The sequence below is a fragment of the Emys orbicularis genome, chromosome 19 (genome assembly GCF_028017835.1).
Source record: "Emys orbicularis isolate rEmyOrb1 chromosome 19, rEmyOrb1.hap1, whole genome shotgun sequence".
NCBI lineage: Eukaryota > Metazoa > Chordata > Testudines > Emydidae > Emys > Emys orbicularis.
The window spans coordinates 2,359,720-2,386,205 of record NC_088701.1 but is presented as its reverse complement, the minus strand read 5'-3'; the positions used below and the strand labels follow the sequence as shown (position 1 = coordinate 2,386,205).

General features: G+C 58.6%; 2 protein-coding genes across 2 annotated transcripts in view; one reads left to right on the top strand and one right to left on the bottom strand.

Annotated features, from left to right (window-relative positions):
- The window catches only part of CC2D1A (coiled-coil and C2 domain containing 1A), a 34,126-nt gene extending 23,956 nt beyond the window's left edge, over positions 1 to 10,170 (top strand). Inside the window, exons 23-30 of the mRNA XM_065419306.1 lie at positions 451 to 541; positions 1,472 to 1,603; positions 2,200 to 2,255; positions 5,808 to 5,874; positions 7,047 to 7,173; positions 7,798 to 7,874; positions 8,249 to 8,296; positions 8,758 to 10,170. Of these exons, the coding sequence (XP_065275378.1) occupies positions 451 to 541; positions 1,472 to 1,603; positions 2,200 to 2,255; positions 5,808 to 5,874; positions 7,047 to 7,173; positions 7,798 to 7,874; positions 8,249 to 8,296; positions 8,758 to 8,778 (619 nt within the window). The 3' untranslated portion in view covers positions 8,779 to 10,170. The remainder of the gene's footprint in view (positions 1 to 450; positions 542 to 1,471; positions 1,604 to 2,199; positions 2,256 to 5,807; positions 5,875 to 7,046; positions 7,174 to 7,797; positions 7,875 to 8,248; positions 8,297 to 8,757) is intronic.
- Positions 10,171 to 15,794: 5,624 nt separating this feature from the next.
- On the bottom strand, positions 15,795 to 26,112 carry PODNL1 (podocan like 1). The gene is made up of 10 exons (XM_065419570.1): positions 25,576 to 26,112; positions 23,438 to 23,686; positions 22,751 to 22,844; positions 22,035 to 22,099; positions 21,144 to 21,253; positions 20,558 to 20,744; positions 19,434 to 19,549; positions 18,503 to 19,160; positions 17,357 to 17,505; positions 15,795 to 15,945 (listed from the first exon to the last, which is right to left on the bottom strand). Exons 1-10 carry the CDS (start codon positions 26,110 to 26,112, stop codon positions 15,795 to 15,797), a joined length of 2,316 nt encoding a protein of 771 aa, XP_065275642.1.
- Between the last annotated feature and the right edge of the window lie 374 nt (positions 26,113 to 26,486).

Here is a 26,486-nt window from a genome sequence, read left to right as displayed (position 1 = left end):
TGTAGAGAGGCTGCATGAAGCACTGACACTGGTGCATAGGAAACCGTCCTGGGAGACGGGGGTGTGGGACTGAGCTGAGAGGAGCAGCCGCTGCCAGAGGAGGAATATTTTGTCCTCTGTAGTTAGCCCACTGGTGCTGCACCTCCAGAGCACAGCTGGCCCTTCGGGGGCATAGAGACAAAACCTTCCCCCAACAGCTGAAACCCTCCCGTTAACCTGTTCGACCTGTGGGAGCGCCGCTGGGATCGGTCATTGTGGGAATGGGGGTCGGAGTGGCAGGGTTCTGCCCATTCGTTACTTCTGAGAATTTGATTCCCACTTTGGGGACGTTCCAGGAACAAACAGGTCTTTGTGGGAGCTGGGATTGGATGCACTGGGCTGAGGGACTGATGAGGACTTCAATTTTATGTTGTCATATCCCTTTCTCCCCACCCACACACAATCTCCCAGGGGGCTGTTCAAGACAGACCGCGTTGTGGGCACAGCACAGCTGAAACTGGAGGCCCTGGAGACGACGTGTGAGCTTCGGGAGATTGTCGAGGTAGGAAACAGTGGAGAGTTCCCCCTCCTCCCTCTAAGCAGCACCTGTGTGCACCTGCCTATAAATCCTGCCCTCTTATCCTTCAGAGTCTCAGTCCCAGAGCTTCCTCCCGGCCCGAGGAGCTGAGGCTAGAAAGGAGCAAACAGCAGGGCAGGGGCTGGATGTTATTACCAGCTGCTCTGAACTCTCTGGTCAATTATCAGAGGGGTAGCCGTGTTAGTCTGGATCTGTAAAAGTAGCAAAGAGTCCTGTGGCACCTTATAGACTAACAGACGTATTGGAGCATGAGCTTTCGTGGGTGAAGACACATGCATCCGACGAAGTGGGTATTCACCCACGAAAGCTCATGCTCCAATACGTCTGTTAGTCTATAAGGTGCCACAGGACTCTTTGCTACTTTCTCTGGTCAGTGTCGGGCTGGTTCTGTTACTGGGGACGCCGGCCATTTCCAGCTGCAGTCAGCACCTCTCTGAAATGCCTCCCTGCTGTACAGTGGGTAGGGAGTGCACTGCTATAGGAGCAAAGGCAGACACGGTGTCCGGATGTTTTTTTTGTTTTTTTTAATGGGCCGGATAATTGACCAGTAATACAGCTAATTCTGCTAAAATGAGGATAATGCAATCTCATGCTTCCCGGCAGGTGGCTGCAGGGTCAGGAAGGAATTCCAGTCTCCTTCGGTGTGCAGTATTTCACTGGTGGCCCAGGTGCCAATTATGGGCTTGAGCCTGTCTCTGAAGACTCTGCTGGAGAGAGGATACTGGGCTAGATGAACCAGTGGTCTGTTCCAGGGAGGCAGAATGCTAGACTAGATATGTCCGGAGATGGGAGATTGGACTAGACACCATTGTTTCATTTTGCTTTGGCCTCTTCTTGGTTTTTTCACTGTTTCCCCTACACCCACATCTCTGCTCCATTCTTTTCCATGCCTAGCTACTGGATGGCCGCCGGCCCACAGGGGGGAAGTTGGAGGTGATTGTGCGTCTAAGGGAGCCTCTGAGTTCTCAGCAACTGGAGACAACAACAGAGAAATGGCTGGTTATTGACCCTCAGACCATGCCGGCGGTAAGGGCAGCTGTCTTGATGGGGCTCTGGGTTCCCTGTGACCTAGGCAGGATGATTCTAGGACTGACTGGGAAAGTGAGTCAGATCTGGCTCTGCAGAGACTTTGCCTTAGCCCCAGGCCGCTAGTCAGAGGAGGCAGCGTCCGTCCGTCGGGGTGTTGGCATGAGGGAGGGAATGTAAGTCGTTCCCAAACAGAGCGGTCACATCTCCCCTTTGCCTGCAAAGCTTCATCACGCGCCAGGGTCTGAAAAGCTGGGACTCGACCTAAAGGAAAAATTGCCTAAGGAGCAGCATGCAGCAGGTCTGCCTTGGGTTGTCCATGTGAGCTGCGGTGATGCCCCTGGTGTTTTTGCTTAAAAAGGCCCTTTTTCCTTCTAATAGAGAGGCAGCAGCGTCCAGTGTGCAGAGCTCTGTACTGTGGAGATTCTCTTCCCAGCTATGCCACTGACTTGTGTGAGGCTGGACAAGTCATTTCCCAATCGGTTAAGTGGGGTAATGATCTCGTCCCGGCCTCTTGTAGAGCACCTGGAGATCCATGGATGAAAAGGCATCACACTGCTATGAGTTATTTTGAAAGCTTCTGCCTCTTCTTTCAGGTTGCTCTCCCCAAACCAAAACCAACAGTCGGTCCAGTAAGGGACGTGGGCAACAGGTACGTCCCCCTCGCGTTGACTTGGCTTAGTTGTGCTGTTTGAGGGTTTTTTCTGTGCTCTAAGGAAACTGTGAGGATTTGTCTGCTTAACGATCCTTCCCCTCCCCCCTCCCATTCTTTCGGGGTTGGGGGGGGGGGATTCCTGCTGGATGTTTTGCATTCCTGGTGAGCTTCTGCTTCTGTAGCTTTGATTGATGAGACATGTGGGCATAAGCAAACTACCCTCGGCTGGCAGTGCTGATATTGGAGACTGTAAACTCCAGGATAATAATAAATAATTCTTTGCCCTTCTCTAGGACCTTCTGTCCACTCACAGAATCTCCCTGCACTTCACAATGTCTTCTCTGGGATGTAGGTCAGAATTATCCCCATTGTACAGGTGGGAAAACTAAGGCCCAGCGAGGGGGAAGTGAGTGGTTATGGAACAAACTGGTGCCAGAGTAGGGAACAGAACCCAGATTATTATTCAGTCACTAATTATCCCTTCCCTGCATGGTGCTCTAACAAGCTGTGTTATTGCACAGTATGGTAGCTGCTCATGGTAACGCCCTATGCCAGTTATCAGAGTTATTTTGTAACTGGAGTGGGGGGGATGCTTTTGTTAGAGCAAGGAACTGAGCTCAGCTCATTCCCGGCTCTGCCACTGACTCACTGCGTGACCCCAGGCAAGTCACTTTGCTGCCCCGTGCTTCAGTTTCCCCAGCTCTAAAATGGAAAGAACGCTTGCCTTCGTTGAGCGCTCTGAGATCTATGGATGAGCAGTGGTGTAGAAGTGCAAAGCTGTGCTCATCTGCGAGTGGTTTTCCATTTGCTCCAGTGGAGAAAGCAACTCCCTCCATCCTGCTGGACAGGCCTGACTTCCTGGGTGGGGTAAGATCAGTAAAACAGCAGCACCCAGGGAGAGACTTGCCACCGTAGTCAGGACAGCAAAACAGAACATTTGTGTAGCTGTCTAATGCATGGGATTGCCGCCACCCTGCCCTTCCCATATTCGTGTGCGGAAAGGGGGATCCTGGATACGTGGGGAGGGGATCCTGGCAGTGCTGGCTGAGAAGCGCTTTGAGATGGTAGTGTGCTGTGCTTAGATACCTTAGGCTGTATGGCCCCTCCCCGGCGAGTCCTATCTGGTTCTCTGAATGGGATGAGCGAGTCTGTGCAGGCCCTGCTGAGATCAGGGCGCAGCCTCTGTCTGGCAGTCGCTGTTTATGGTCTCTTGTCTCTGTCTTTAATTTCCTTTCAGAACGTCCATCTGCTCAGTGCTCTAGCAAGGCCGGCTCTGACTGGACCCTCCTCCTCCTCTCGGGCCCTGGAAGTTCTTACGTGGAACACCTTTCGCTCCTACTGGCCCTGGAAGAGCAATAGCTTAGAGTGACTAGCGCATTTAGGGCCCCTGGTATTCCAGGAGCCTCCTGCTTCAGTGTAATCCAGGGATACTCGCCCCTTTGCTGGCGTCTTACAGACCCTGCTCCCTACTTCATCCTCCTGCCACCTCTCCCCAGTGGCAGAGGTGAGGTATGCGCCTGCTGAGGGGGCAGAGAAAAGGTATGAGGTGATGTGTGCAGAGCAGCATGGGGGTCTTGAACAACTCCTCCGGGAGCTAGGGGCAGAGATGGAGGGAGTGGGGGGCCAATGGGTTTTCTCAGCACCAGGCTGGAGGCAGGGAGGGAGAAGGAGGAGGCTCAGAGGGGACAGAGAGAAGTGGTGAAGAACAGAGGCTCGAGGAGGAGGAAGGCCAAGTAGATACTCAGGAGGAGAGGAGCAAGAAATTGGGTAGGACGAGCTGGAGAGAATAAAATGAAAAGGAGCTGGGGGGAGGGGGGGGAGGAGGGAACAAGCAGGGGCTGGCGAATACAGTGTAGTCACAGGAAGGGTCACAGCAGTCTGCTTCCCAGTGATGCATCCCGGGCTTAGGATCTGGACTGGGGAGAGCAAGTGGACTGCGGGGGAGGGACAGCAGTTCCTTATCTCCCTTCCCTGCCTGGATCCCTGATTCCCCGTGACGGAGGTCCCGGTTCTGAAAGTATCTCTCCGCCTGAGTGCAGCAAGTGATGTTCTGAAAGGAAATGGCAAGGATGGGACGTGTGTGTGTGTGTGTGTGTGTGTGGCTCGTGTCTGTGCAGTTGTAAAAAGAATGTTTCCATGAGACAAACTAATCCATCCCCAGCAAAAGGTTGGCCTTAGTTTGTACCAGAGAGGAGACAGCGAGACTGTTAACTACAAGGGGAAACTGAGGCACAATAGAGGAAAAGTGACTTGCTCAAGGCCATGCAGTGAGTTAGTGACACAGCTGGGAATAGACTCCAGGAGTCCCAACTCCCAGGCCCATGCTCTAATCTCCCTCCCACTAACTGCCTTCCGAGAGCCCACCATCTTTATGCAGCAGGATTGGTGTGGCGGCAGCGATCACTTTTCTGCTTTGCCTTCACTCCAGAGACCCTTCACCTCCTCAGGGGTGTCAGAGTTGGGGGCCCTTCCTTTAATCTGACGAATGTTCCCTCTGTGCATTTGGACTGACCCACTTGGTCTAGGCCATGACAGAGGGGCGCAGACTCTCCCCGGGGAGAGTCACTCTGCTGTGACTCAGCAGAGTCACTCTGCTGTGTGACAGGGCTGGGAAGTGAGGGGTAGCTAGAGCTTGACAAGTGGGGGTCTGATGGGAACGCGACACAGCTCCTGTGTTTCCAGGCTGTTTTACGAGCACGGGTAGACCACAGTGCGCTGAAATGCACCGGGTCTGAGACAATACCCCCACCAGTCTCCTAAGCTGTTGGCTCACGTGCGGCAGGTGGCTTCTCTGAAGGCTGTGGTGTTCTCCAGTCTGCACATGGGCTAGTGATTGGAGCAAGGGACTGGGTCTCTGGACTCCTAGGCTGTAGTCACAGCTTTGGAACGGGAGTGGAGTCTAGTGGTTTGAGCTGGGGGGCTGGGGTTGGGAATCAGGATTCGTGAGTTGTAATCCTGGCTGTGGTGGTGGACAATTCACTTCCCCTCTCTATGCCTGAGCTCTGTTTCCTCTGACTGATACAACGTGACTGTACTTGACCCACCTCTCCCTGTTCCTTTGTGGCCCTCTTTCCTTTCAACACCGCGTAGAGCACCCGAGTGCCTGTCTGAGGACAGTGTTGCCTCTGCACCCCTCCCACCTTCACCAGCGCGACATCTAGCCAGGCAAAGCCATCGAACTGGGAGTCGAGCTACTGGCAGATGTCAGGGGAGCTCATTTCTAGGCAGCGGGAGCGGGTTCAGATCACAGGAGCATGCTTGCTATCCCTTCAAGGGGCTGATGCCTGCTTTGGAGTAGCAGCTCTGGGGTGAAGTCAGGCATTCTGGCAGGGCAAAGCTTCCCCAGGCTGAGGATCTCGGTAGGGTAAACCCTGGGATCTCTCCTGCACTGGCGTGGTCTCGATTCCTATGTCCGTCTCTCCTCTCTCTGGAGTCAAAGCGTGTCCCCTCTGGGGAAGCCAGAGCGAGGGGAACTTCTACCCACCTCCGGGGAATGAAATCCTGCCCCTTTCTTGGGTTTAACCAAAGCTAATGTTTCTCTTCCCCCAGCAAACCCATTCACACTCTGCACAGCTTGAACGTTTTAGCCTTTGACAAGGAGAAGCTGGAAAAGAAGGTGAGTGAAACCCGATGCCCTCCGCCTGCCCAGATTCTCCGGCAGCACCGGCTCAGCTAGGCCTCGAGCAGAACTCTGTGGGGAAGGGGTGGGGGTCTTCTGCAGCTGCTGGTTATGCCACGAGGGAACTGGGTGATCTGGAGGTTAGTGGCAGAGCTAGAAATAGCAACCCGGAGACCGGACTCCCCGTTTCCTGCCTTGACAAAGCCTGCACTTACCCTTCGGCTGGGGAAGCAGCTCATGCTGCGCGTTTTGGAATGGTCTCTGGCCTCGGGGGGGGGGGGGGGGGGTGGTTTGAATCCAAGAGGTTGGCTGAGGCCTGTCTCTGTTTAGGATATTACCCTGCTGGTGGCCTGGTCCGAAAGCCAATGGAAAGACTCCCTTTGACTGCAATGGGCTTTGGATCAGGCCCCAGCACGTTAATGCTGTGGGGCTGCCTCTGCCTGGGAGGCACTGATGGGGCCGGGCATTTCCCTCTAGGGCACCCTGGGGTTCACCTTCCCCATGGAGCACTTGTTCAGACCACACCCCGCCCTGACTGGGCTAGGATTTTCAACCGTATTGGCTCTCTGTCTCTCCCTCGCGTAGGCACAGTCTTTGGGGCAGGTCCCTTCAGGCAGCGTCTAGCTGCTGTCTCCGCTGGGCGGGTCCTCACCAGCCCTGCTCCCGGTGGGGGTTCCCGATGAACCGTAATGTGAAACGATCTTGAGTTCAGGAACCCACCCTGCCCAGTGACCGCCGAGGGGAACCAGCCACTTACGACTTGCAGGCTCCCTGCTCGGTGGGCTGCGATGGCTCTTCCCGCACAATCGCAAGGGTGCCAGGTTATGGGAGACGTGGCCGCAGGTCATGTCCCCTTCTAGGGGCAATGTGAAAGGGCTAGAGAATACAGGACGGGGTCCTGCCCTGCCGCTGGATGCATCCGCCATTGACCTGCACAGGAGATCTGTGCATTGGCTGCTTGGAGGGCGGCAGTGTGTGCGCTCCCCACGGGAGTGCCGGGCTCACCGGGTTCTGGCTGCTTTTCCAGAGCTGCTCCCTCCCCAGCCCGTGCTTCTGCTACCGGCGCTGATTCCCGCACTCGGCTCGGAATGACTTGACGTATGTCAGGGCTTTGTGGGTTCCTCTGTGTTTGCCTGGGAAGCCAACAGGCCTTCTGGCTTTGCTGGCAGGTGTTGGCGTACAGACAGGCTCACAGGCCGCTTCCCAACGAGCTCGTGGAACAGTACCAGGACATCACGCAGCGGAGCCAGTGGCTGAAATCCCAGCTGCAGCACGGGGGCCCTGCGTTCAGGAAAGGTCAGTGCAGCCCTGCAGTCGGAGCTTGTTTTGGGGGGTGCTGCCCATCGCGGTGCTAGGACTTCTGCCCCAGGACGGGTACAGCCTGACGTCGCAAGCCTCCGCCCCAAGCCGTGGGTGAGCCGGGTGTTCCGTCGTGGCCTCTCCCTCCTGAAAGGGGCTTGGGGCAAGGGACACGCGTCCCACTAGGACCTGGGCAGAGAACAGCGATTTGTCATGTCTGTGGTAGTTCCTAAGCCTTGTTCCTACAGCACCTTAAGGACCCCCCTGCTGTTCTTAGTCCTAATACCCGTGCCTGCCTGGGCCTGTTTAATCTCCCTCCCTCACACCGTAGGCACAGGGGTTGTGCCAAGAGCAGAGATTCCCAAACCTCAGAGCGCTGGCTAGTGACGTGCTGGGGCTGCCTTGTGTAACTGAAGGATTGCATTAAAAGCAACTGAACATAAGGGCTTTCCTAACGCTGCAGGACTGTGTGAGCAACTGCCACAGGGAGCGTTCTGCAGTTCGGGAGGGGAGGTGTCCTGGAGAGAATCACTATTCAGCTACATTCCCCACCACAGAAAGGTTTGAAGACCCCCGCCCTGCCCATAGAGGCTCGACTGACTCGAACCTTCCTCCCCCTAGAGTACCTGTCGCAGCTGGAGAGGTTCCTGCAGTTCTACACCGATTCGGCGCGGCGTCTCGGGAACGAGGGCAATCGGGTGAGGAAACCACTTATCATTCTCTTCTCCCTGGCAGGAAGCTGGGGCAGAAGCCGAACGTTGGTTCTGTGATCGTGTGTGGTGGGACAGGGCGGGCATCTTTGCATGAGCCTGTTCCACTCGTGATAAGTAACACGGGGCGACTGGAATCTGTGGGATTGGGGTCTCACTTCACATGCTCACTACTGCCCGGTGGTTCTGTGGGGGTCTAGGTAGAAACCTGGCTAGACTGTTGTGCCAGGCCCATCGCCCAGTGCTGCTAAGGTACCTGCTTTAAAGCAGCAGAGCTGTCAAACTTGGCATGGTCCCTGTAGCAGCTTCCCCCTGCTCCAGGGGAGTTCGACATCCTGATGCTTGTGGTGTTGGTTTAACAGGACGCCGCCAAGGAAGCCCTGTACAAGCGGAATCTCGTGGAGAGTGAGGTAAGCGTCCCCTAGCAGCTGAGCAGGGTCAAAGTGCGTTCGGCCAGGAGTCCTGGGCTTATCCCAAGAGCAGGGTCAGTTTCCCACCTCTCAGCCCTGGACCCCCCACTGGCAGCTGGAGGGAAACTCTTTCTCCATGGCCCATTCCCCCCTCGGCCTCTCTGCCCGGACTGTCATGGAGGGGGCTGACCAGCGACGGAGGTCGATGGTGCTTCAGAGACCGTTCAGTAGATTTATGGTGGCCCCGACGCAGTAGATTTTTCCCAGTCCTTCAGGCCTGGAAGCTCCAAATCTCTCCTGAAGTCCCAGGATCTCAGGGGTCCCAAGTGCAAGCTTTAGCTCCCTCATGCGGTTCCTGTAACCCCGCCCACGAGTTAAGTGCTGCTTGTCCCTTCCCTGCCCTGCCCCACATGGCCCCAGGGGCTGCCACTCAAATACCCACATGTGTCTTTCTCTTCCAGCTTCAGAAGTTCCGCAGATGAAGCCCTTGGTGTTTTGAAGGCCTGGGACAGAATGGCCCGCCCCGCATACACTGCACTCCTCTTCCCTCCATGACCCCAGGGGGGAGAAACTAGGCAGACACTAATGGGAGGGGTGGAGTTCCTTTCTGCCGAGGGGGGAGATATACTTGAGGGGATGGGAAAGGCCCTGAAATTGACCTCGCATCCTCTGCTAGTGTAGGGAGGGTGCTTTCCTTGTGCCCCGTCCTTGTGCTCCTTCCCCACCCCACTCTGGTGGTAGGAGTGAGCTCAGGCCCTGACCTCACCCCCCCAGAACAGCCCCACCCCGAACCCCGAGGTGCATGATGCCCCACAGGGAGACGAGCCAGACAATCATGTGACAATCACTTTGCCCCTCTGCTCACCGAGACGCACAGGTGCTAGAGTCCACCCCGCTCCTGGTCCCCGGCTCTGCTGGCCGCCTGCTAAAAGGCTTAGCGGGAGAGCACTGTATTCACTAGGCCAAACTACAGCAGGGTTTTGTCTCCACAGGGGCTGGGCCTGCACTAGGGCAGATACCTGTGGCAAATGGGTGCTGACCACAGGTCCCGTCTCCCCTTAGCAGGCTCAGCCCTGTTCATTTGTGCAGGCCGTTACCTGTAATATCCCCCGTCTACGCTAGCCCCCGGCTTGTTCTCAGCACCATCTGACAGGGGCCTGGGGTGGATCTGTGGCTGATGCACCCTGTTCTCAGCCACAGGTCCCCGTCCTAGTCCAGGCACGACCTGGTGCAAAGGGAAACCGCCCCTGTCCCATCTCCTGCCCTGTCCCTCAGAGCCCGGTCTGACCCTGGGCGGGAGCTGTGCTTGAATTCTGTGGGCAGGGAGTGGTCGGGAAAACTCCCTGCCTGTCATGGGGCACCGGTGCTGGCTGGAGCAGGGTTCAAGGCCAGACTAGAGTACAGCCACTGTCTCTCCCCCTCCCCCCCACCTTGGTAAAGTGCAATCTGTGCTGTCCTTTTGGGCACTGGTTTATAAGGGGGCTTTGTACTGCACGGCACTGTGGGCCAGGCGAAGGCTGCGACCTGTGAGCGCTGCCCTGTACTCCCCCTCCAGAAGATAGGGAGGCCCGGGGCAGGGGGGCATTTATCCGTCGCTCAGCTAATCCACTCCCTGTGCTGTTCCTGTGGAATGCCCCTGTCCCATCTCCCGGGGACGGCTCCAGTGCCTGACTGCGTCACACAGACAAACTGTGCGTGGTGTGACTAACGCATGTCCCCGGCCGCCTCCCATGCCCTTCCCCAGCCCATATTACCACAGCTCCTGCTTTGGCAGCAGCTGCTCTTCCAGCCTTTGCTTGCGTTGTGGGAGGCAGGGGCTGTCTGCGCAGAGATGGGCCGAAAACCCTTTCCCTAGCCCTGAGACCCTGTCTGAGGCCCCCTACTCCCCCCCCCCCCCCCCCCCCCCGCAGGGTGAGAGCCGGGGCAGGAAGCTGCTTGAAGGAGTCAGAGCAGGGACGCGGCGAGTGTGAATGTGGCACTGCCTTTGGCTCCAGAGGGCTCCAGGCGAAGGGAGGACATGTTCCTGCCAGCTCCTCCAGCCAAGGACGGGACGATCACAGGGAGCGAAAGGCGCCTGAGTGTGGATCAGAGCAGCTGCCCCAATGTCCGGAACTGGCTCCCGTGTAAATACCGACTAAGACTTCCGCACCTTGTCCGAACTAGATGACACTAAAGATGCTCCCTCCCCCTCCTCCCCAGCATGGCTCATGGGGACCCTCTCCCCACCCCCGATTTGCACTCTGGTCACAGCTCATCTTGCACGGAGGGGTCCCTGCACCAATGCACTTTGCACACACCTCTCCCCCAGGGACAGCAGGCCCCAGCTGCTCACGCTGCTTTGTTCAGTCTTCGCAGGGCTCCAGGCACAGGATGCCTGGGGAGGGTGGTACACGTTGTGAAGTGCCACCCCCATCACGGGCCTGCTGCCTTAAGGAGGCTGTGAAAGAGGGAAGGGGAGAATAGGGCTATTTCTCGCTACTTACCTGATCCACCCAGAAGGGCTAACGGGCCCCACTTTGAGTGCTGTCCAAGATCCCCCTCGCCCTGCATGTCCCACTAGAACCCAGTCACTTCCTGGTAGTGGCCATAGAGGAACCTGCAGCGAAAGCCCTTCTCTGGCCGCTTGTCCCGCTCCCATGCCCATTCCTTGCCCTTTGGACAGAGAGAGCCACGCGTGCGCACACGGGGCTGGCTTTCTCTCTCTATGGCAGTAGGGTGAAACAGATCTGCAGTTCACCCTACTGCCCTTCTCCCCTGGCGACTGGCTCCAGTGAACCAGTTGCAACTTCTCGCTGAAGAGAACGTATTCAGCAGCTCGTCAGGCCCTGGCAGGGGCGTGGGACAGGGCTCGGGATACCCTGGCTGGGAATGGTTGATTTCAAAAACCCCATGCTCATTAGGAGGCTGCAGCTGGGGGCAACTAAAGGTACCTCCAGCTCTGAGCTGCCTAAACAGGAGCTGAGCCAGAGGGGAGCGGCAGAGCAAGCAGCTGCGTGGGGGAGGCGGGGAACTGTCCCGTTCCTCAGAGCTGTCGGGAGTCCCACTTACCCACAGGCCCAAACACTAGAGGGGTTGAAATCCTCGACTTCAGTGGAGCTGGGATTTCCCCCTGGATCTCTCTCCCTCCTGCAGTGCCCAGCTCTCGCTGGCATCTCCGTCCCAGCTTGGCCATGGGCCGGTGGCTCTTCTTTGCGTGCCTGGCACTGAGCGCCGCGTGAAACTGCCAATGGCGATGGGCCTGGTGGAGCCGCGCTGCAGCCTCTGCACACTAGCGGGGCTGCACCGCTACTCGCTGCCCCCTGCACTGGCAGGAGGTGAAGGGACCGTGTTAGGCTGATCTGGATTCTCCCCACCCCTTGCAAGTGACAGCCTGGTTTAAACAGAAACATTCCTTTAATCCCTGTGAATAACCAAATTCAAAGAGCTGCTGCTGGGTGATGGATGAGTTGATTAGCTGTCGAAATGGTCCAATCTCAGCTTCCCCCTCCCCCCGACCTTCCTTTTAAACCAAATTTTAAAGCTTTCTGTCTCTGGCCCAAGAGAAACCTTGTTTGAGGGTAAATAATGGGTAATTGTCTAAATGTCTATTGATCCTCCTCGTCTGATTCCACAGCCCAGTAAAGCGGCGTGTTGCTGGGTCTGTTTTTACATGCTGTAAGTGCCTGTCTCTGGGGGCGTCTGTCTGTCCGGAGAATCCGAGAGTGAATGTAAAAGCAGAGATGTTGGAACTGACTGCGTTCTGGTTTTATTTTGTGCTTAGAGAGACCACAAATCTATATGAAGTTTTTGACACATCTTTTTTTCTACCAAAAAAACAAAACCAAACCCAGCTCTACCCTGAACTGAAATCCTGTAACAAATACCAATTAAACCTCTCTGGAACCTCTTCAGTCCTTGTGTTCTCTGCCGGCTTCCCTTACTGCCAGCTTCCCACCCCAGGGGAAAGAGAGCAGCTGAAATCAATTGTGCCTCCACCCTGTCTCTGTACCCATCCTTCACTGAATTTACCTAACCTGACCCCTGGGGTTAGGATATTCTCTCCAGCAAGGGCTATGGCTCGGTTAGTGGGGCGAATGAGTTGGCTCAAGCTGTGTTTCTAGTAAATTAATATAATGTACAAGTTCTACGGAAGCCAGTGTGGGTGAAAGCCCTGGAGACGGGCGTCCTACCCCCAGAACAGCCAGGCAGTGGGCATCGCCCAGACCCCACTGCTCTCGTCCAGTCTCAGCTTCTTTCCCAACAAAGGGGCTAATTATGAATGGGGCTGCCTGCCCCACCCGCCATGAAATGGACCGAGATCTACCATGCTGATTGCACACGCGGGCTACCGAACCGTTCTCTGACAGTGCCGCATGGTCAATACCAACCTGAGCTGTCTTCAAACGGGTAACCTAGACGCCTCAGGCATGCCTGGTCTGAAAGGGGGAGACCTGAGGACAGCCTGGAGATGGCCCCAGGCTCTGCCTAGGAAGAAGCGACCCCAGTAAGTAACACCGTTGCCCTTTTACCTGCTCAAAGTGCTGTGTTAACTTTGTCTCGGGATGAGTTAGCCCCATTTTACAGATACTAAAACAGGCACAGAGCCAGGGCTATAGGCAGAGAGTGAATTAATGACCGAGCAGGGGCTAGAACCCAGGAGTCCCGGCTGCCCACGTAGACCTCTAGGCTACACTGCTTCTCAAATTAGCTGCAGTCACTGTGTGCTTCGTGCAAGCGGAGGAGCAGCGTACTGCTGATGGGGGCGTGCTATCAGGGCTCTGCACCGTGCATGTCAACCACTCATTCCATGGCCTGCTCCTGCTGCCAGCTCCTCCTATCGGGCTTAAAACAGCTCAGGGAGTTGTAGAAGATTTGGTTAGATTCATGGACCTGGAGGGAACCTCAAGAGGTCAACTAGTCCAGACCCCTGCACTGAGGCAGGACCAAGTAAACCTAGGCCATCCCTGACAGATTTGTCTAACATGTTCTTAAAAACCTCCAATGATGGGGATGCCACAACCTCCCCCCCATAACCTAGTCCTGTATTTCACTAGCTGGAGAGAGAGTTTTCCCTAATATCTAACCTAAATCTCCCTTACTGCAGCCTAAGACGATTCCTTCTTGGCCTTCCGTTGCCATGAACAGTTGATTGCTGTTCTCTTTGGAACAGCCCTTAACATGTTTGAAGACCTACCAGCTTCCCCTCAGTCGTCTTGTCTCACAACTAACCATACCCAGTGTTTTTAATCTTCACAGATCACGTTTTCTAAACCTTTTAATCATTTTGGTTGCTCTGCTCTGTCCTCAGGGCCAGCTCCAGGCACCAGCTAAGGAAGCAGGTGCTTGGGGCGGCCAACACAAAGGGGCGGCACGTCCGGGTCTTGGGCGGGAATTCCGCGGCAGGTCCCTCAGTCCCTCTCTTCCTCTTTGAGCTGCCGCCGAAGAGGAATGGAGGGAGTGAAGGACCCACTGCCGAATTGCCGCCGAAGGATGAAGCAGTGCGATGGAGCTGCCGCCGATTGGCTTTTTTTTCCGCTGCTTGGGGCAGCAGAAAACCTGGAGCCGGCCTGGTCTGTCCTTCCAGCAAATTGTCCACATCCTTCTAAAAGGCTGGTGCCCAGACCTGGACACAGCACTCTGGCTGAGGCCTCACCAGTGCTGAGTAGAGCAGGACAATTACCTCCCGTGTCTTACATACCACACTCCTGTTAATACATCCCAGAATATTAGCCTTCTTCACAGCATCAGCTCATATCCAATTCGTGATCCACCATAACCTCCTGATCCTTTTCTGCTGTCCTGCCACCTACCCAGGTATTCCCCGGTGTGTAGCCGTGCGTTCCATTTCCTTCCCAAGTGCAGGACTTGCACTCCATAGAAGTTCATCTTGTTGAATTCAGGCCCATTTTCCAATTAGTCACGGTTGCTTTGAATTCTAATCCTGTCCAACGTGCTTCTAGCCTCTCCCATGGTGTCCTCTGCCAAAGCCATAAGCGCACACTCCACTCCATTAGCCAAGTCATGAACGAAAATATTGCCTAGGACCAGCCCCAGGGCAGAGCCCTGCAGGACCCCGCTAGCTCTGTCCCTCCAGTTCGACAGTAAACCACTGATAGCTACTAGAGTGGGGGGGTTCAACCAATTGTGCACCCGCCTTACAGTCATTTCCTCTAGCCTGCATTGGGGCCAGATGAAATCGATTTGTTAGGGATTCATTCGTGGGGATGGGAGCTAAGAGGCCCTGGTTATTCCATTCACTCTGGGGTCCTTTGCTACCGGACACAAACCATGTCACCCCGCCCGTGGCTCAGAGACATGGAGACACCCACTGGCTCTGCTAGCACCACTGCCTGCGTCCAGGCCCATTCCCCATCCCAGTATCTTAAATACCTTCATCAGCGCTGCTGCTGGGTGGCAGCGTGGAGCTGTCTGTTACCTGGCAGCCCTGCAGGCGCAGGTTCTAGACCCCGACCCCAGCCCTTACAGTGCCTATGCTGCAAGCACCGCACAGTCACTAATCTACAGGGAGGGTCCCTTTCAGCTGGGTTGGAGTTCAGGCCCTGGCTGACGCATGCCTCCAGCTGGCCAACTCAGGCCTACCAACCCTGTAAGGCTGGTTCAAATGCTTGGCTAAAGTTGAGTGAGGCCTTAAGCGCCCGAGGGGACGTGCTGATTCTCAGGAGGCCGGGGCAGGGCCTACAGTGGGGTGTCGGCGTGCCGTGCAGCTCGAAGAGCAGGCAGCGTAATCCCTCTGGAACGCTGCCTCAGGGGGATATCGAAACCATGTTATCGCTGTGATCTGGGATGTGGTGCGTCAGAGCCTGGGAGGGAGGGAAGGCGGCTGCAGGAAATGACAGCAGGAGAGAGGGATTTCAGTAGGGGATATTGCCAGAGCTCCTCTCAGCCCAAGAGATCCCAAAGCACCGCCAAGTTCAGAGCTGGTTGGAGGTCTCAGAGCAATCGCCCCTGCTTATAGCAGCTCAGAACTTAACCCTACACAGATGTGCATACAGAGGGAAATAACTTCCCCGGCACTGAAATGCAGCCACCTCTGGGGTGGAACGTGGCAGTACTATGTGACGGTTTGGACGAGAGGTGAAGAGCGGCTGATCCAGTGGAGAGTGCAAGGGGGAAGTCGCCAGGCTGACCAAGGGGCAGGACCCCAATTCTGTGGTTGGCTGAAAGAGCAGGAGCACGCCCCCTGCTCCCGGAAGCACAGCACCCCCAGTACTGTGCTGACTCTCAGGGAAGAGCGCCCCCTATTGAGACATCCACCCTACTCCCCACCATAGCTGGATTTTCCCCTGTCCAAGTACCGAGCCTGCCGAACCCTGCTTAGCTGCCGCTCCCTGCCAGGACCATCCGAGCCCACAGCGATAACACAGTCTAGGACCTGAACAGCGCAGCTGGAGAAGGAGAAAGCTGCCCCGGTTCCTCATTTCCTCGCTGCTATTCAAGCTTCCCTGACAAACCAGGCCCAGGGCAGACACTGACCAGCTCAGGCTGAGCTGTCCGCTTGTTAGGGGCCTGGGTGAGATCTGAGCCAGCGCCCGGCTCGTGGCATCTTGATACTGATGGGTTCTGGGTTCCCCGTAGTGTCCACAACCTCCAGCTGCGTCAGGGCCACGAAGGCTTGGTCAGACACGCTGGCTGCCAGCAGGCGGTTGGATCTGAAAGAGCAGGAGGACAGGTGAAAAGCTTCGTTCTCTGCCAAGAAGAGGCCTCCTGCGATGGCATTGGTTGGCCAAATACTTCAGGGAGATGGCACCTAGGACCCTGCCCTAGGCAGTGGGCCCCTCAACACCAGAGGCCTCAGGTCACAGAGCAAGGACGGGACAGTCCCATTCTCTATGGCTCCGGGGAGCCCAAACTTGGGCTCCAGCCTGGCCCTCCCCACCCCATAAGTGTTGCTGAAGTGCTGGAGGGGGTGCAGAGAGCAGCGATTTGGCTCGAGGTCACCCAGGCTACCTCTTGTGCTAACGCTAGCCGTGTGGATGTTGCGACTCTGGCAGGACTCAGGCTGGCCACCCGAGTCCTAGCCTGCCCAACCCCATGGGTTGCAGCTCGGGGGGCTAGCCGGAGCCACCGCCCCTGCTCCCCACCATAGCTGGATTTTCCCCAGCGAAGCTAGTGCGAGTCTGTCTACCTGCACTGCAAGGCGTGCTCCCAGCTGCAATGTAGACACACCTCCAGCGAGCCAGGGGTCCTGACTCCCAGCCCCCCCTGCTCTGACCCCTTCACCCCACACCCCTCCCAGAACCAGGGACAGAGACCCTGGAATCCTGACTCCCAGCACCCCCTGCTCTGACCCCTTCACCCCACACCCCTCCCAGAACCAGGGACAGAGACCCTGGAATCCTGACTCCCAGCACCCCCTGCTCTGACCCCTTCACCCCACACCCCTCCCAGAACCAGGGACAGAGACCCTGGAATCCTGACTCCCAGCACCCCCTGCTCTGACCCCTTCACCCCACACCCCTCCCAGAACCAGGGACAGAGACCCTGGAATCCTGACTCCCAGCACCCCCTGCTCTGACCCCTTCACCCCACACCCCTCCCAGAACCAGGGACAGAGACCCTGGAATCCTGACTCCTAGCCCCCCTGCTCTGACCTTCACCCCACACCCCTCCCAGAACCAGGGACAGAGACCAAGGGGTCCTGACTCCCAGCCCCCCTGCTCTGACCCCTTCACCCCACACCCCTCCCAGAACCAGGGACAGAGACCAAGGGGTCCTGACTCCCAGCCCCCCAGCTCTGACCCCTTCACCCCACACCCTTCCCAGAACCAGGGACAGAGACCAAGGGGTCCTGACTCCCAGCCCCCCTGCTCTGACCTTCACCCCACACCCCTCCCAGAACCAGGGACAGAGACCAAGGGGTCCTGACTCCCAGCCCCCCTGCTCTGACCCCTTCACCCCACACCCCTCCCAGAACCAGGGACAGAGACCAAGGGGTCCTGACTCCCAGCCCCTGCTCTGGCCCCACCTTCTGGAAAGGTCGGCGGGAAAGCAGGTCAGCAGGACGGCAGGGCAGGAGCCTGCCTGTGCTCCCAGCACTAACCTCCCTGCTCCGGCTGTTACCTGAGGACGATGGCTCGGATGTCGGGGATGGTGTGGAAGGCTTCGGCCCCAATGACGGCAATGCGGTTATGCTGGAGATACAGGTACTCGAGGGACTCCGGCAAGTCCGGGGGGATGTAGGACAATTCGTTGTTGCTGAGATCCAGGAGCTGGGGAGCAGGAGGGACGGGGTTACCCAGGCCAACAGCAGAGTTCTCAACAGCTTCTTGGATTCGCTCTACGCCACTAATGGCTGGTAACACCCTGCCAGGCCTGACTGTTCTGGACAAGGTTCTTGCAGGGCAGGCTGGTCGGGGACTTGATCACAGCCTTCAAGTCCCTACGCTGGGAGAGGGGAGCAAACTCCATTCAGCATGTTGTTAGCCTGTGGAACTCCCTGTCACATGAAGTCAATGAGGCTGCGACCAGTCAGACTCGAAGAGGGGGCTGGATGTTTGTATGGATGACAAGGAGATCTGGAGTTAGAACGGTTCTGGGAGGGAGATTAAACCTCGTGGTTTTAAGCCAATCTCTATTAGGAGACCTTCATGGGGGGCTGAGTGTCCCTGTGGGGGTTCCTGCACCTTCAGCTGAGGCATCTAATGGTCTGATCCTCTCCGAGCCCGGATAAGGGGGTCCTTGGCCATTGGTCCTGATCCTGTCTGACATTGCCATGCTGCCAGAGGGCTCTTTACCCTAGCAATGAAGGTACAAGCTCAGGAGTTCTGGTGCCTCATCTCTAATCACCGAGCCACATCCCCTCTCACAGCCGGGATAGAACCCAGGAGTCCTGGCTCCCAGCTCCCCGCCTCTAACCACTCAACCCACTCCCCTCCCAGAGCCGGGATAGAACCCAGGAGTCCTCGCTTCCAGCCCCACTGCTCTCTAACCACTCAACCCACTCCCCTCCCAGAGCCGGGATAGAACCCAGGAGTCCTCGCTTCCAGCCCCACCGCTCTCTAACCACTCAACCCCACTCCCCTCCCCGAACCGGGATAGAACCCAGGAGTCCTGGCTCCCAGCCCCCCGCCTCTAACCACTTAACCCCATTCCCCTCCCCGAACCAGGATAGAACCAGGAGTCCTGACTCCCAACCCCCTGCTCTAACCACTCGACCCCACTGCCCTCTCCGATTACATCATTAGGGCAATCGTCCCCCTCCCTCACCTTGAGCCCCTGCAGCTCCTGCCACGTGCCAGGGGTGATGGAGCCGATGCGCAGCCTGTTGTGGGCCAGGTGCAGCTCCTTGAGGCCGGTCAGGTTGGCCAGCAGCTCGGGCGAGAGGGAGTTGATCTGGTTCTTGTGCAGCTTGAGCACCTCGAGGCTGGGTGGGAGGCCGGTGGGCAGGAGGGTGAGCTGGTTGCCCGAGAGGTCCAGGTTCTCGAGCCGGCGCAGCTTGCGGAAGGCCAGCCGGTGGATCTTGGCGCTGTAGAGGCGATTGTAGCTCAGGTTGAGCTCGGCCAGCAGGTAGGTGTTGGCGAAGTCGTGCAGGCCGATGTGAGTGATCTGGTTGTGCAGGATCATGAGGGAGCGCACCCGGCGGGGCAGCCCCGGGGGCACCCGCTCCAGCCGGTTGTTGTAGAGGTGCAGGGTGTGCAGGTTGCGCAGCTTGAGGAAGGCGTCGGGGTGGACGCCGGCGGCCGTCAGGCGGTTGTTCTGCAGCAGCAGGTACTGCAGGCCGCGCACCCGGCTCAGGCTGTCCCGTGGCAGCGAGCCGATGCGGTTCTTGCCCAGGTGCAGGATCATGATGTTCGGGGGGAAGCCAGCCGGGATCTCGGTCAGGTTGTTGTTAGACAGATCCAGGTACTCCAGGCTCTTCAGCTTGCTGCAAAGAGGAAGGGGAACGGGGCGCTGGCTTGGGGTGAGCAGCTAGTGCCGTAGCCTCCTGCTGTACTGGACCCAGGAGTCCTGATGCGCTGGTCCCCCCCTGCTCTAACCACTAGACCCCACTCTCCTCCCCGAGCTGGAAATAGAACCCAGGAGTCCTGACTCCCAGCCCCACTGGCTATAACCACTAGACCCCCCCTCCCTGCCCAGAAGTCCCATCTCCTCCGCTCTAACCACTCTGCCACGCTGCAGCTCCCTCCCTCAGTCTCACCTGAAGGTGGAAGGGTCCATGCCCTGGTTGGACAGGTTGTTGTTCTGCAGGTAGAGCTCTCGGAGCTTCCAGTGGCTGCTCAGCGCCCCTCTGGGGATCCGGGCGATGCGGTTGTTCTGCAGGGATGGGAGGTCGCGGCCACTAGAGACGGGAGAAGCTCCCGAGCCCGCCTCAGATACCGTCAGCAGGCCTGGGGGGGAGACTGCCCTCGATACGGTACCAAGATAACCACTAGGCCACCCAACCCAGATGCCATCTGAATGGCAGAGCTGGGGCACAGAGTGGGGATGGGCTTGCCCAAGGTCCCAGAGTGAGTCAAAGGCCACGCTGAGAATAGAACCCAGGAGTCCTGGCTCCCAGCCCCCTGCTCTAACCACTAGACCCCACACCCCACCTGGAGCTGGAAATGGAACCCAGGAGTCCTGGCTCCCAGCCCCCTGCTCTAACCACTAGATCCCACTCCCCTCCCGGAGCTGGAAAGAGAACGCAGGAGTCCTGGCTCCCAGCCCCCTGCTCTAACCACTAGATCCCACTCCCCTCCCGGAGCTGGAAAGAGAACCCAGGAGTCCTGGCTCCCAGCCCCCTGCTCTAACCACTAGATCCCACTCCCCTCCTGGAGCTGGAAACGGAACCCAGGAGTCCTGGCTCCCAGCCCCCTGCTCTAACCACTGGACCCCCACACTCCTCCCGGAGCTGGAAACGGAACCCAGGAGTCCTGGATCCCAGCCCCCAGCTCTAACCACTAGACCCCACACCCCACCTGGAGCTGGAAACGGAACCCAGGTGTCCTGGCTCCCAGCCCCCTGCTCTAACCACTAGACCCCACTCCCCTCCCGGAGCTGGAAAGAGAACCCAGGAGTCCTGGCTCCCAGCCCCCTGCTCTAACCACTAGATCCCACTCCCCTCCCAGAGCTGGAAAGAGAACCCAGGAGTCCTGGCTCCCAGCCCCCTGCTCTAACCACTGGCCTACACCTCCTCTCCCCATATCAAAGGCAAACGGCTGTGGGGCTTTGGGATGTGTCATGCCTCAGGGATCCAGGCCTACCACACGGTTTATACAAAGCACCTGCGGAGGCAGACCCCCCCACACACAACCCCGGTCATGAGCCCAAGTCCTGCCCCACCTGTAAGTGGAGCCGGACGAGCGCAGGGGGCAGGTTCTGGGGCAGGTAGCTGAGCTGGTTGCTGGAGAGGATCATGGTGCTGACGGTGTCAGAGCCGTTGAAGGCGTCATAGGGGAGCCCGGTGTTGGTCAGCTGGTTGTTGTGAAGATACACGGACCTGCATGGAGGAGAGGGAAGCAAAACAGAGCTGACACCAGAGTCTCTGGGGTAGGGTAATGCCCCTGTCCTGCCCCCAAGGGGAGAGCGCCCCCTAGTGAGCCCTCCAGCCCTGCAGCACAGCGCCCCCTAGTGCCATGCTGGGGTGAGCACTGACTGCAAGGACAGAGCGCCCCCGAGTGAGCCCCCATCCCACTCCCTGCAGCACAGCGCCCCCTAGCACTGCACTGGGACATTGAGGTCAACACAGAGGGGAGAGCGCCCCCTACTGAGCTCCCTACCCAGCTTGAAGAAGAGGCCCACACTAATCAGGCCCAGAGCTTGGCTTAGCCAGTCCAACCCACTGAGATCAGCAAACAACCCACAGCTGCAGGCCCCGTCCGTCGGACTCCCGCGTGCCCGAGGCAGGAGGCCTGGATGGCGGCTCTACCTGAGGTTGGCTTTCTGCCCAAAGGTGAGCGGGTAGACTTCGGTGAGCAGGTTGGCAGCCAGGTCCACTATGCGCACTGTGCTGGGGAGGATCTGCGGTGCTACCGTGAGCTGGGAAAAAACCAAAGGGGGACGGGCCGATTCTAGCGGATCAGTGTGGCCCTGGATTTACCCATTGCCGCCAGAGGGCCTGGCCAGGCTTTATACAGGGATTGCTTCACTGGTCAGTGGCATGCAGCCACCTCTGGGCTCAGAGGCAGCAGCTGTTTCTACAGGGATTGCTCAACATCTGGTCTGGGGTAGAACACAGCAGCTGTTTCACAGTGCCCAGGGCCACCACACAAAGGTTTAGGACAGGAAGTGGAGAGGAATCCTCTCTCCAATGAGCACAGCAGCAGGAGGTTAGGAAGACAGGATGGAATCACACCAGCGTTAGCACAGACACTTGAGGGGAATGTGTCAGCATCTCTAATGACCATGTGGGACCCGTCTCCTCTGAAAGGCGGCACCTCCTGCAGCATGGCGCCCCGGAGTGCCATGCTGGGCCCCGGGGTCAGCACGGACTCAGAGGGGAGCGCCCCCTAGTGCTGCACTGACTCAAGGGACAGCGCCGCCTACTGAGTCCACCAATCTGCTCCCTGCAGCGCAGCGCCCCCTAGTGCCACATGACGGAGTCACCCATAGCACCCCCTGCAGCACCCTTGGCTTTCCTTGGAGGTCCCATCCCACTGGCGACCACGCTCAGCATGGTTTAGCTTGTGAAATCCCCCTCTCACACACACACGTGCAGAGCCCCCTCCACCTAGCTGGACACAAACCCCTGGCACCATCCCTGCTTGTTAAAGCTGCTGTGAATGCTGCGCACCGGGTCAGAGGACAGCCGCAGACACACCTTGTTGTTGGCCAGGTAGATGTACTGCAGCGAGTCCAGGGACTCAAAGGCTTCATCCGGGAGGCCTAGAAAGCAGCAGAGAGAAGAGCGGAGATTGCCTAGTCCAGGCACACCCTGCGCAGAAGGGAGGCCAGGACGTGAACCTGCTCCATCCAGCTAGTGAACTCAGACCCTGCCTCCCTCCCTGAAAGGCCCCGTGGCTGCTTCCACTCCCCCACGGAGCTACGTATCCTGTAACTGGCATCCAGCTTCCCACCATGCTTTTCTAGAACGGTCCCAAAAAACTTCCCAGGCTGCTGAAATGCAGCTGCCTCTGGGGTGGAGTGTGGCAGCCATTCACACAACACTACATAGGGATCGTTCACCCATTGCTGAAATGCAGCTGCCTCTGGGGTAGGACCCAGCAGCTGTTTAACAGCATGCGACAAGGCTGCACAAGAATTTAGAAGTGGAAGTGGAGGAAATTCCTGTATCCCGCTGAAACTGCAGGACGGGGGGACGGCCTGCAAGGGCATCCTTCTGGGATTCAAGGAGAGGAGGATAAAGGGACAAAAGGCTCGGATACCGGACCATGGGGATTTCTGTTCTATAGGAGGCCGGGAAGAGCTCTCCCTGGACACGCACACTCATGCCCAGGTCACGTTGGCACGGCCCCTGCCCACGGCACCACCCCCTTCGATGGCGTCCCAGCCCCCTGCCCGCGACGGCTCCCTCACCATCGGAGATGATGTGGTTGTTGTGCAGGTTGAGGGTTTTCAGGCTGGTCAGCGGGGCCAGCTCGTCGTAGGGCAGCTCCCGTAGCTGGTTATTCTGCAGAAGGAGACCCACTCACCTCAGTCCCTGGGGAAGTGGGAGGCATTTGCCCAGGGCCAGAGGGCAGCAGTGAGAGAGAGATGGGAGGTGGAGAGTCAGGGAAGGGCTGCTCTGGGCTCTGGAAGGGGTTCCACTGGGGCACCGCCTCCAACGGCCCCCGGCCGCCCCCCGACCCCCGGGACACCGCCTCCGACGGCCCCCGGCTATCCCTGACCCCAGGGCACCGCCTCCGATGGCCCCGGGCCGCCCCCCGACCCCTGGGACACCGCCTCCGACGGCCCCTGGCCGCCCCCCGACCCCCGGGGCACCGCCTCCGACGGCCCCCGGCTATCCCGACCCCCGGGGCGGCGCCTCCAAAGGCCCCCGGCCGCCCCCCGGGGCACCGCCTCCGATGGCCCCCGGCTGCCCCCCGACCCCTGGGGCACCGCCTCCGATGGCCCCCGGCTGCCCCCCGACCCCTGGGGCACCGCCTCCGATGGCCCCCGGCTGCCCCTGACTCCTGGGTTGTTCTATAGACCCTCCTTGGTAACTGGGATCTGGCCCTGGCTGGGCTCCCGGGTTCACTGCGGGGCAGGGCCGGGGACAGTTACCTGCAGAGAAAGATGCTGGACGGCTCTGGAGACGTTGCTGGGGAAGACGTGCAGGTCGAGCCCACCACACTCCACCGTCTCCTCTGAGGGGCAGCTGCAGTTGGCCGGGCAGCCCGGGGTGTTCTTCGGGGGCAGGGCCCCCCCGCCGAGCCGGGGGGATGGCGCCACGTCCTCGTCATCCTGGCTCCCGACCAGGCAGAAGGAGGGGATCTGCACAAAGAGGACCAGGAGACAGCCGCAGCTCAGCCGCTGGGGAGAGGGGGAGAGGGTCTGGTGAATTCCGGAGCGAACTGAACCGTCTGTATGCCGCGGGCCTGCGGAGCGGGGATCCCGAGGGCTCCTACCAGCCCAGGCCTGGCGCTGCTCGGCCCCATCAATGCAGGCTCTGTCTCCACAGCACCAGCAACTGCTGCGGGGGGATGAAGGGCCCCACTGAGCCGGGCCCGCTGGGGATCCAGGCAGGTCGGTTTACAGGGCACTTGGCAGCTCTGAAATGCCTTAGTTGTTGTTTTAGCCGGCCTGGCAGGCGATCGGCTCCCCCCAGCCGCACAGGCCGGCTGCCGGATTGCGTGTGCATGGGTGTGTGCGTCTGTAAATTAACACATCAGCGCCTGGCACAACGGGGCCCTGATCTCGGTCAGGGGCTGCAGTCTGGGCAGGCTCTGGGGTGGAGTTGGGGATGAGGGCTTTGGGGTGCAGGAGGGGGCTCCGGGTTTGGGGAGGCTCAGGGCAGGGGGTTGGGGTGCGGGCTTACCCTGGGCGGCTCCCGGGCGGCGGTGCTGCAGAACCAAGGCAGGCCGCCTGCCTGTTCTGGTGCACTGCTCCGTGCCCCGGAAGTGGCCAGCAGGTCCAGCTCCTAGGCGGGGAGGGGCAGGAGGCTCCACGGCGGAGTGTGGAGCCGGTGCATGGGCAGCGCGTGGAACCCCATGCCCCCCCCTCACCTAGGAGCCGGGCCTGCTGGCCGCTTCCAGGGCGCAGTGTGGTGCCCCAGGACAGGTAGGGACTAGCCTGCCTTGGCTCCGCAGCACCGCCGACCGGACTTTAAAAGGCCCGGCCGGCAGTGCCAACCGGAGCCGCCAGGGTCCCTTTTCGACCGGGTGTTCCAGTCGAAAACCGGACACCTGGTCACCCTCACTATAATACAAAAAACCCCACTCTCCCGCTGCCTGTTTCGTTCCCTGGCCACACGCTTTCTCGGAAGCGACGTGTACATTTGTGGAACAACAGATACACACTACAGGGCTCCCATGAGCTCTGTTCGGTATCCCAGGGAGGGTAACACCAGATGGGACAGAGCCCTGGAAAACGGCCTGGAGGGACTGGCCCTGCAGGGCTAGATGGGCTCCGATCGATTCACCGGCACCGATCCCCCACAGAACAGGTGCGGCCCGGATACACTCCTGTCCTGTCCCACCAGAGCAGGATCTGTTCAGTCTTCAGCTTCTCCGCTGAGGCTGCCAAAAGGGACCCAACTGTGACGTGGTTAGAAATGGGCCGGGACCGGGGCAGTTGCTCCCTTCCCCTTTGGGAGCCGAGTGTGAAATGAGCGGGCAGGATCCCAGCCTGACAGGCAGTAAATGGCCCCTTGTTGACAGCTCCAACAAACTGGCCATAAAGGAGTAGCTCTGCTCTGACTGGGGGCGGGGGGTTGTACCTGCAGGGCAGGGCTAAGGCGCATTGATTGCAGGGTCTGGGGACATTCGCCTTAAGGCCAGGCCCCTGCTCTAGTCACTAGACCCCACTCCCCTCCAAGAGCAGAGAATCGGCCCTGGGGTCGAAAGCTGGATCTCCACTGGGCCTTGCCTGGGGAATCCCCTTGGACACAGCCGCACCAGGATAGCACTAGCAGCTGAACCACTGTGTCATGAACCCTGCTCAGAGCAGGTGGGGGGCAGGGCCAGCGGGAGACTGTCCCCCAAAGGCTGGGATGAATCCCTCATAAGATTTCCCCCTTTTGGCCCATGCCACGGGTCTGGGAGATCTCCTCCCTCCTCCAGCACAGAGTGGGATTGCCCCCAGCTGCCCTCGTGAGTCACCCGCCTCTCCCCAGCCCAAGCAGGCGTCACCGGAGCCTCTTCGCCAACAAGCCGTAACTCTGCTGGGTCCCCAAAAACGCCGGAGGCGAAGCTCTCCCTCACCATAGCCAGGTCCCGGCTGCGAGGCTCCCAGGCTCCACTCTGCAGTCTTCCCAGGATCTTTAATTGAAGCCAGACCAGCACAGGGCTCCTGATTCCCTCCGCTCTGTCCTCGCCTCCGAAATAAAGATCGTCCTCACATGGTCCCCACAGGAACAGTCGCGTTCCACACACCCCCACGCTCGCCTCCTGGAGCACTGGAAAAGGAAACGGAGAAAGCAACCTGCCAGGAGCTGTCGCGCTGCCTGAGCGTGAGCTGCAGCCGGGACGGTGTGTCTTCGCTTGCTGTTGTCTTCTAGTCTGATCAAAGCCGAGGGAGGGAGGTGGGATGGGGGGAGATTCGGGCTCTGGGCAAGTAGGGGGGCTTTGTGTCTGCTGCGATTGGGGTTGCATAATGGGGCTGGCAGAGGTCCTGAAGAAATGTTTGGAAGGGCTCACGTTTACTGAGTCTGGTATTCCAACCATGTAAAAGGCAGATAGGACTCTGGGGAAACTTAACTGTTGCTGTTTGTTTTTCCTGAGTGCGGTCGGAACCGCCATGTTCTGCCCATGCCCCGATCCTGTGCTGCTCCGCACTCAATCGTTAAGCTGCCCTCCACGCAGGCTGGCTTGGTGCTAGCGCTGCCACATCACCCGGGGGAAACTGAGGCATAATAAGCTGACGTGACTTGCCCAAGGTCACCCAGGGCATTGGAAAGAAGTCAGGAGTTCTTCCTCAAAATCCCCTCACTAGACCCCACTCCCATCCCAGAGCTGGGAATAGAACCCAGGAGTCCTGGCTCCCAGCCCTGCCTCCTCTAACCACTAGACCCCACTTCCATCCTAGAGCTAGCAATAGTTCCCAGGAGTCCTGACTCTCAGTCTTCCTGCTGTAAGCACTGGACTAACATTTCCCCCCCACCAAGCTAAGACTA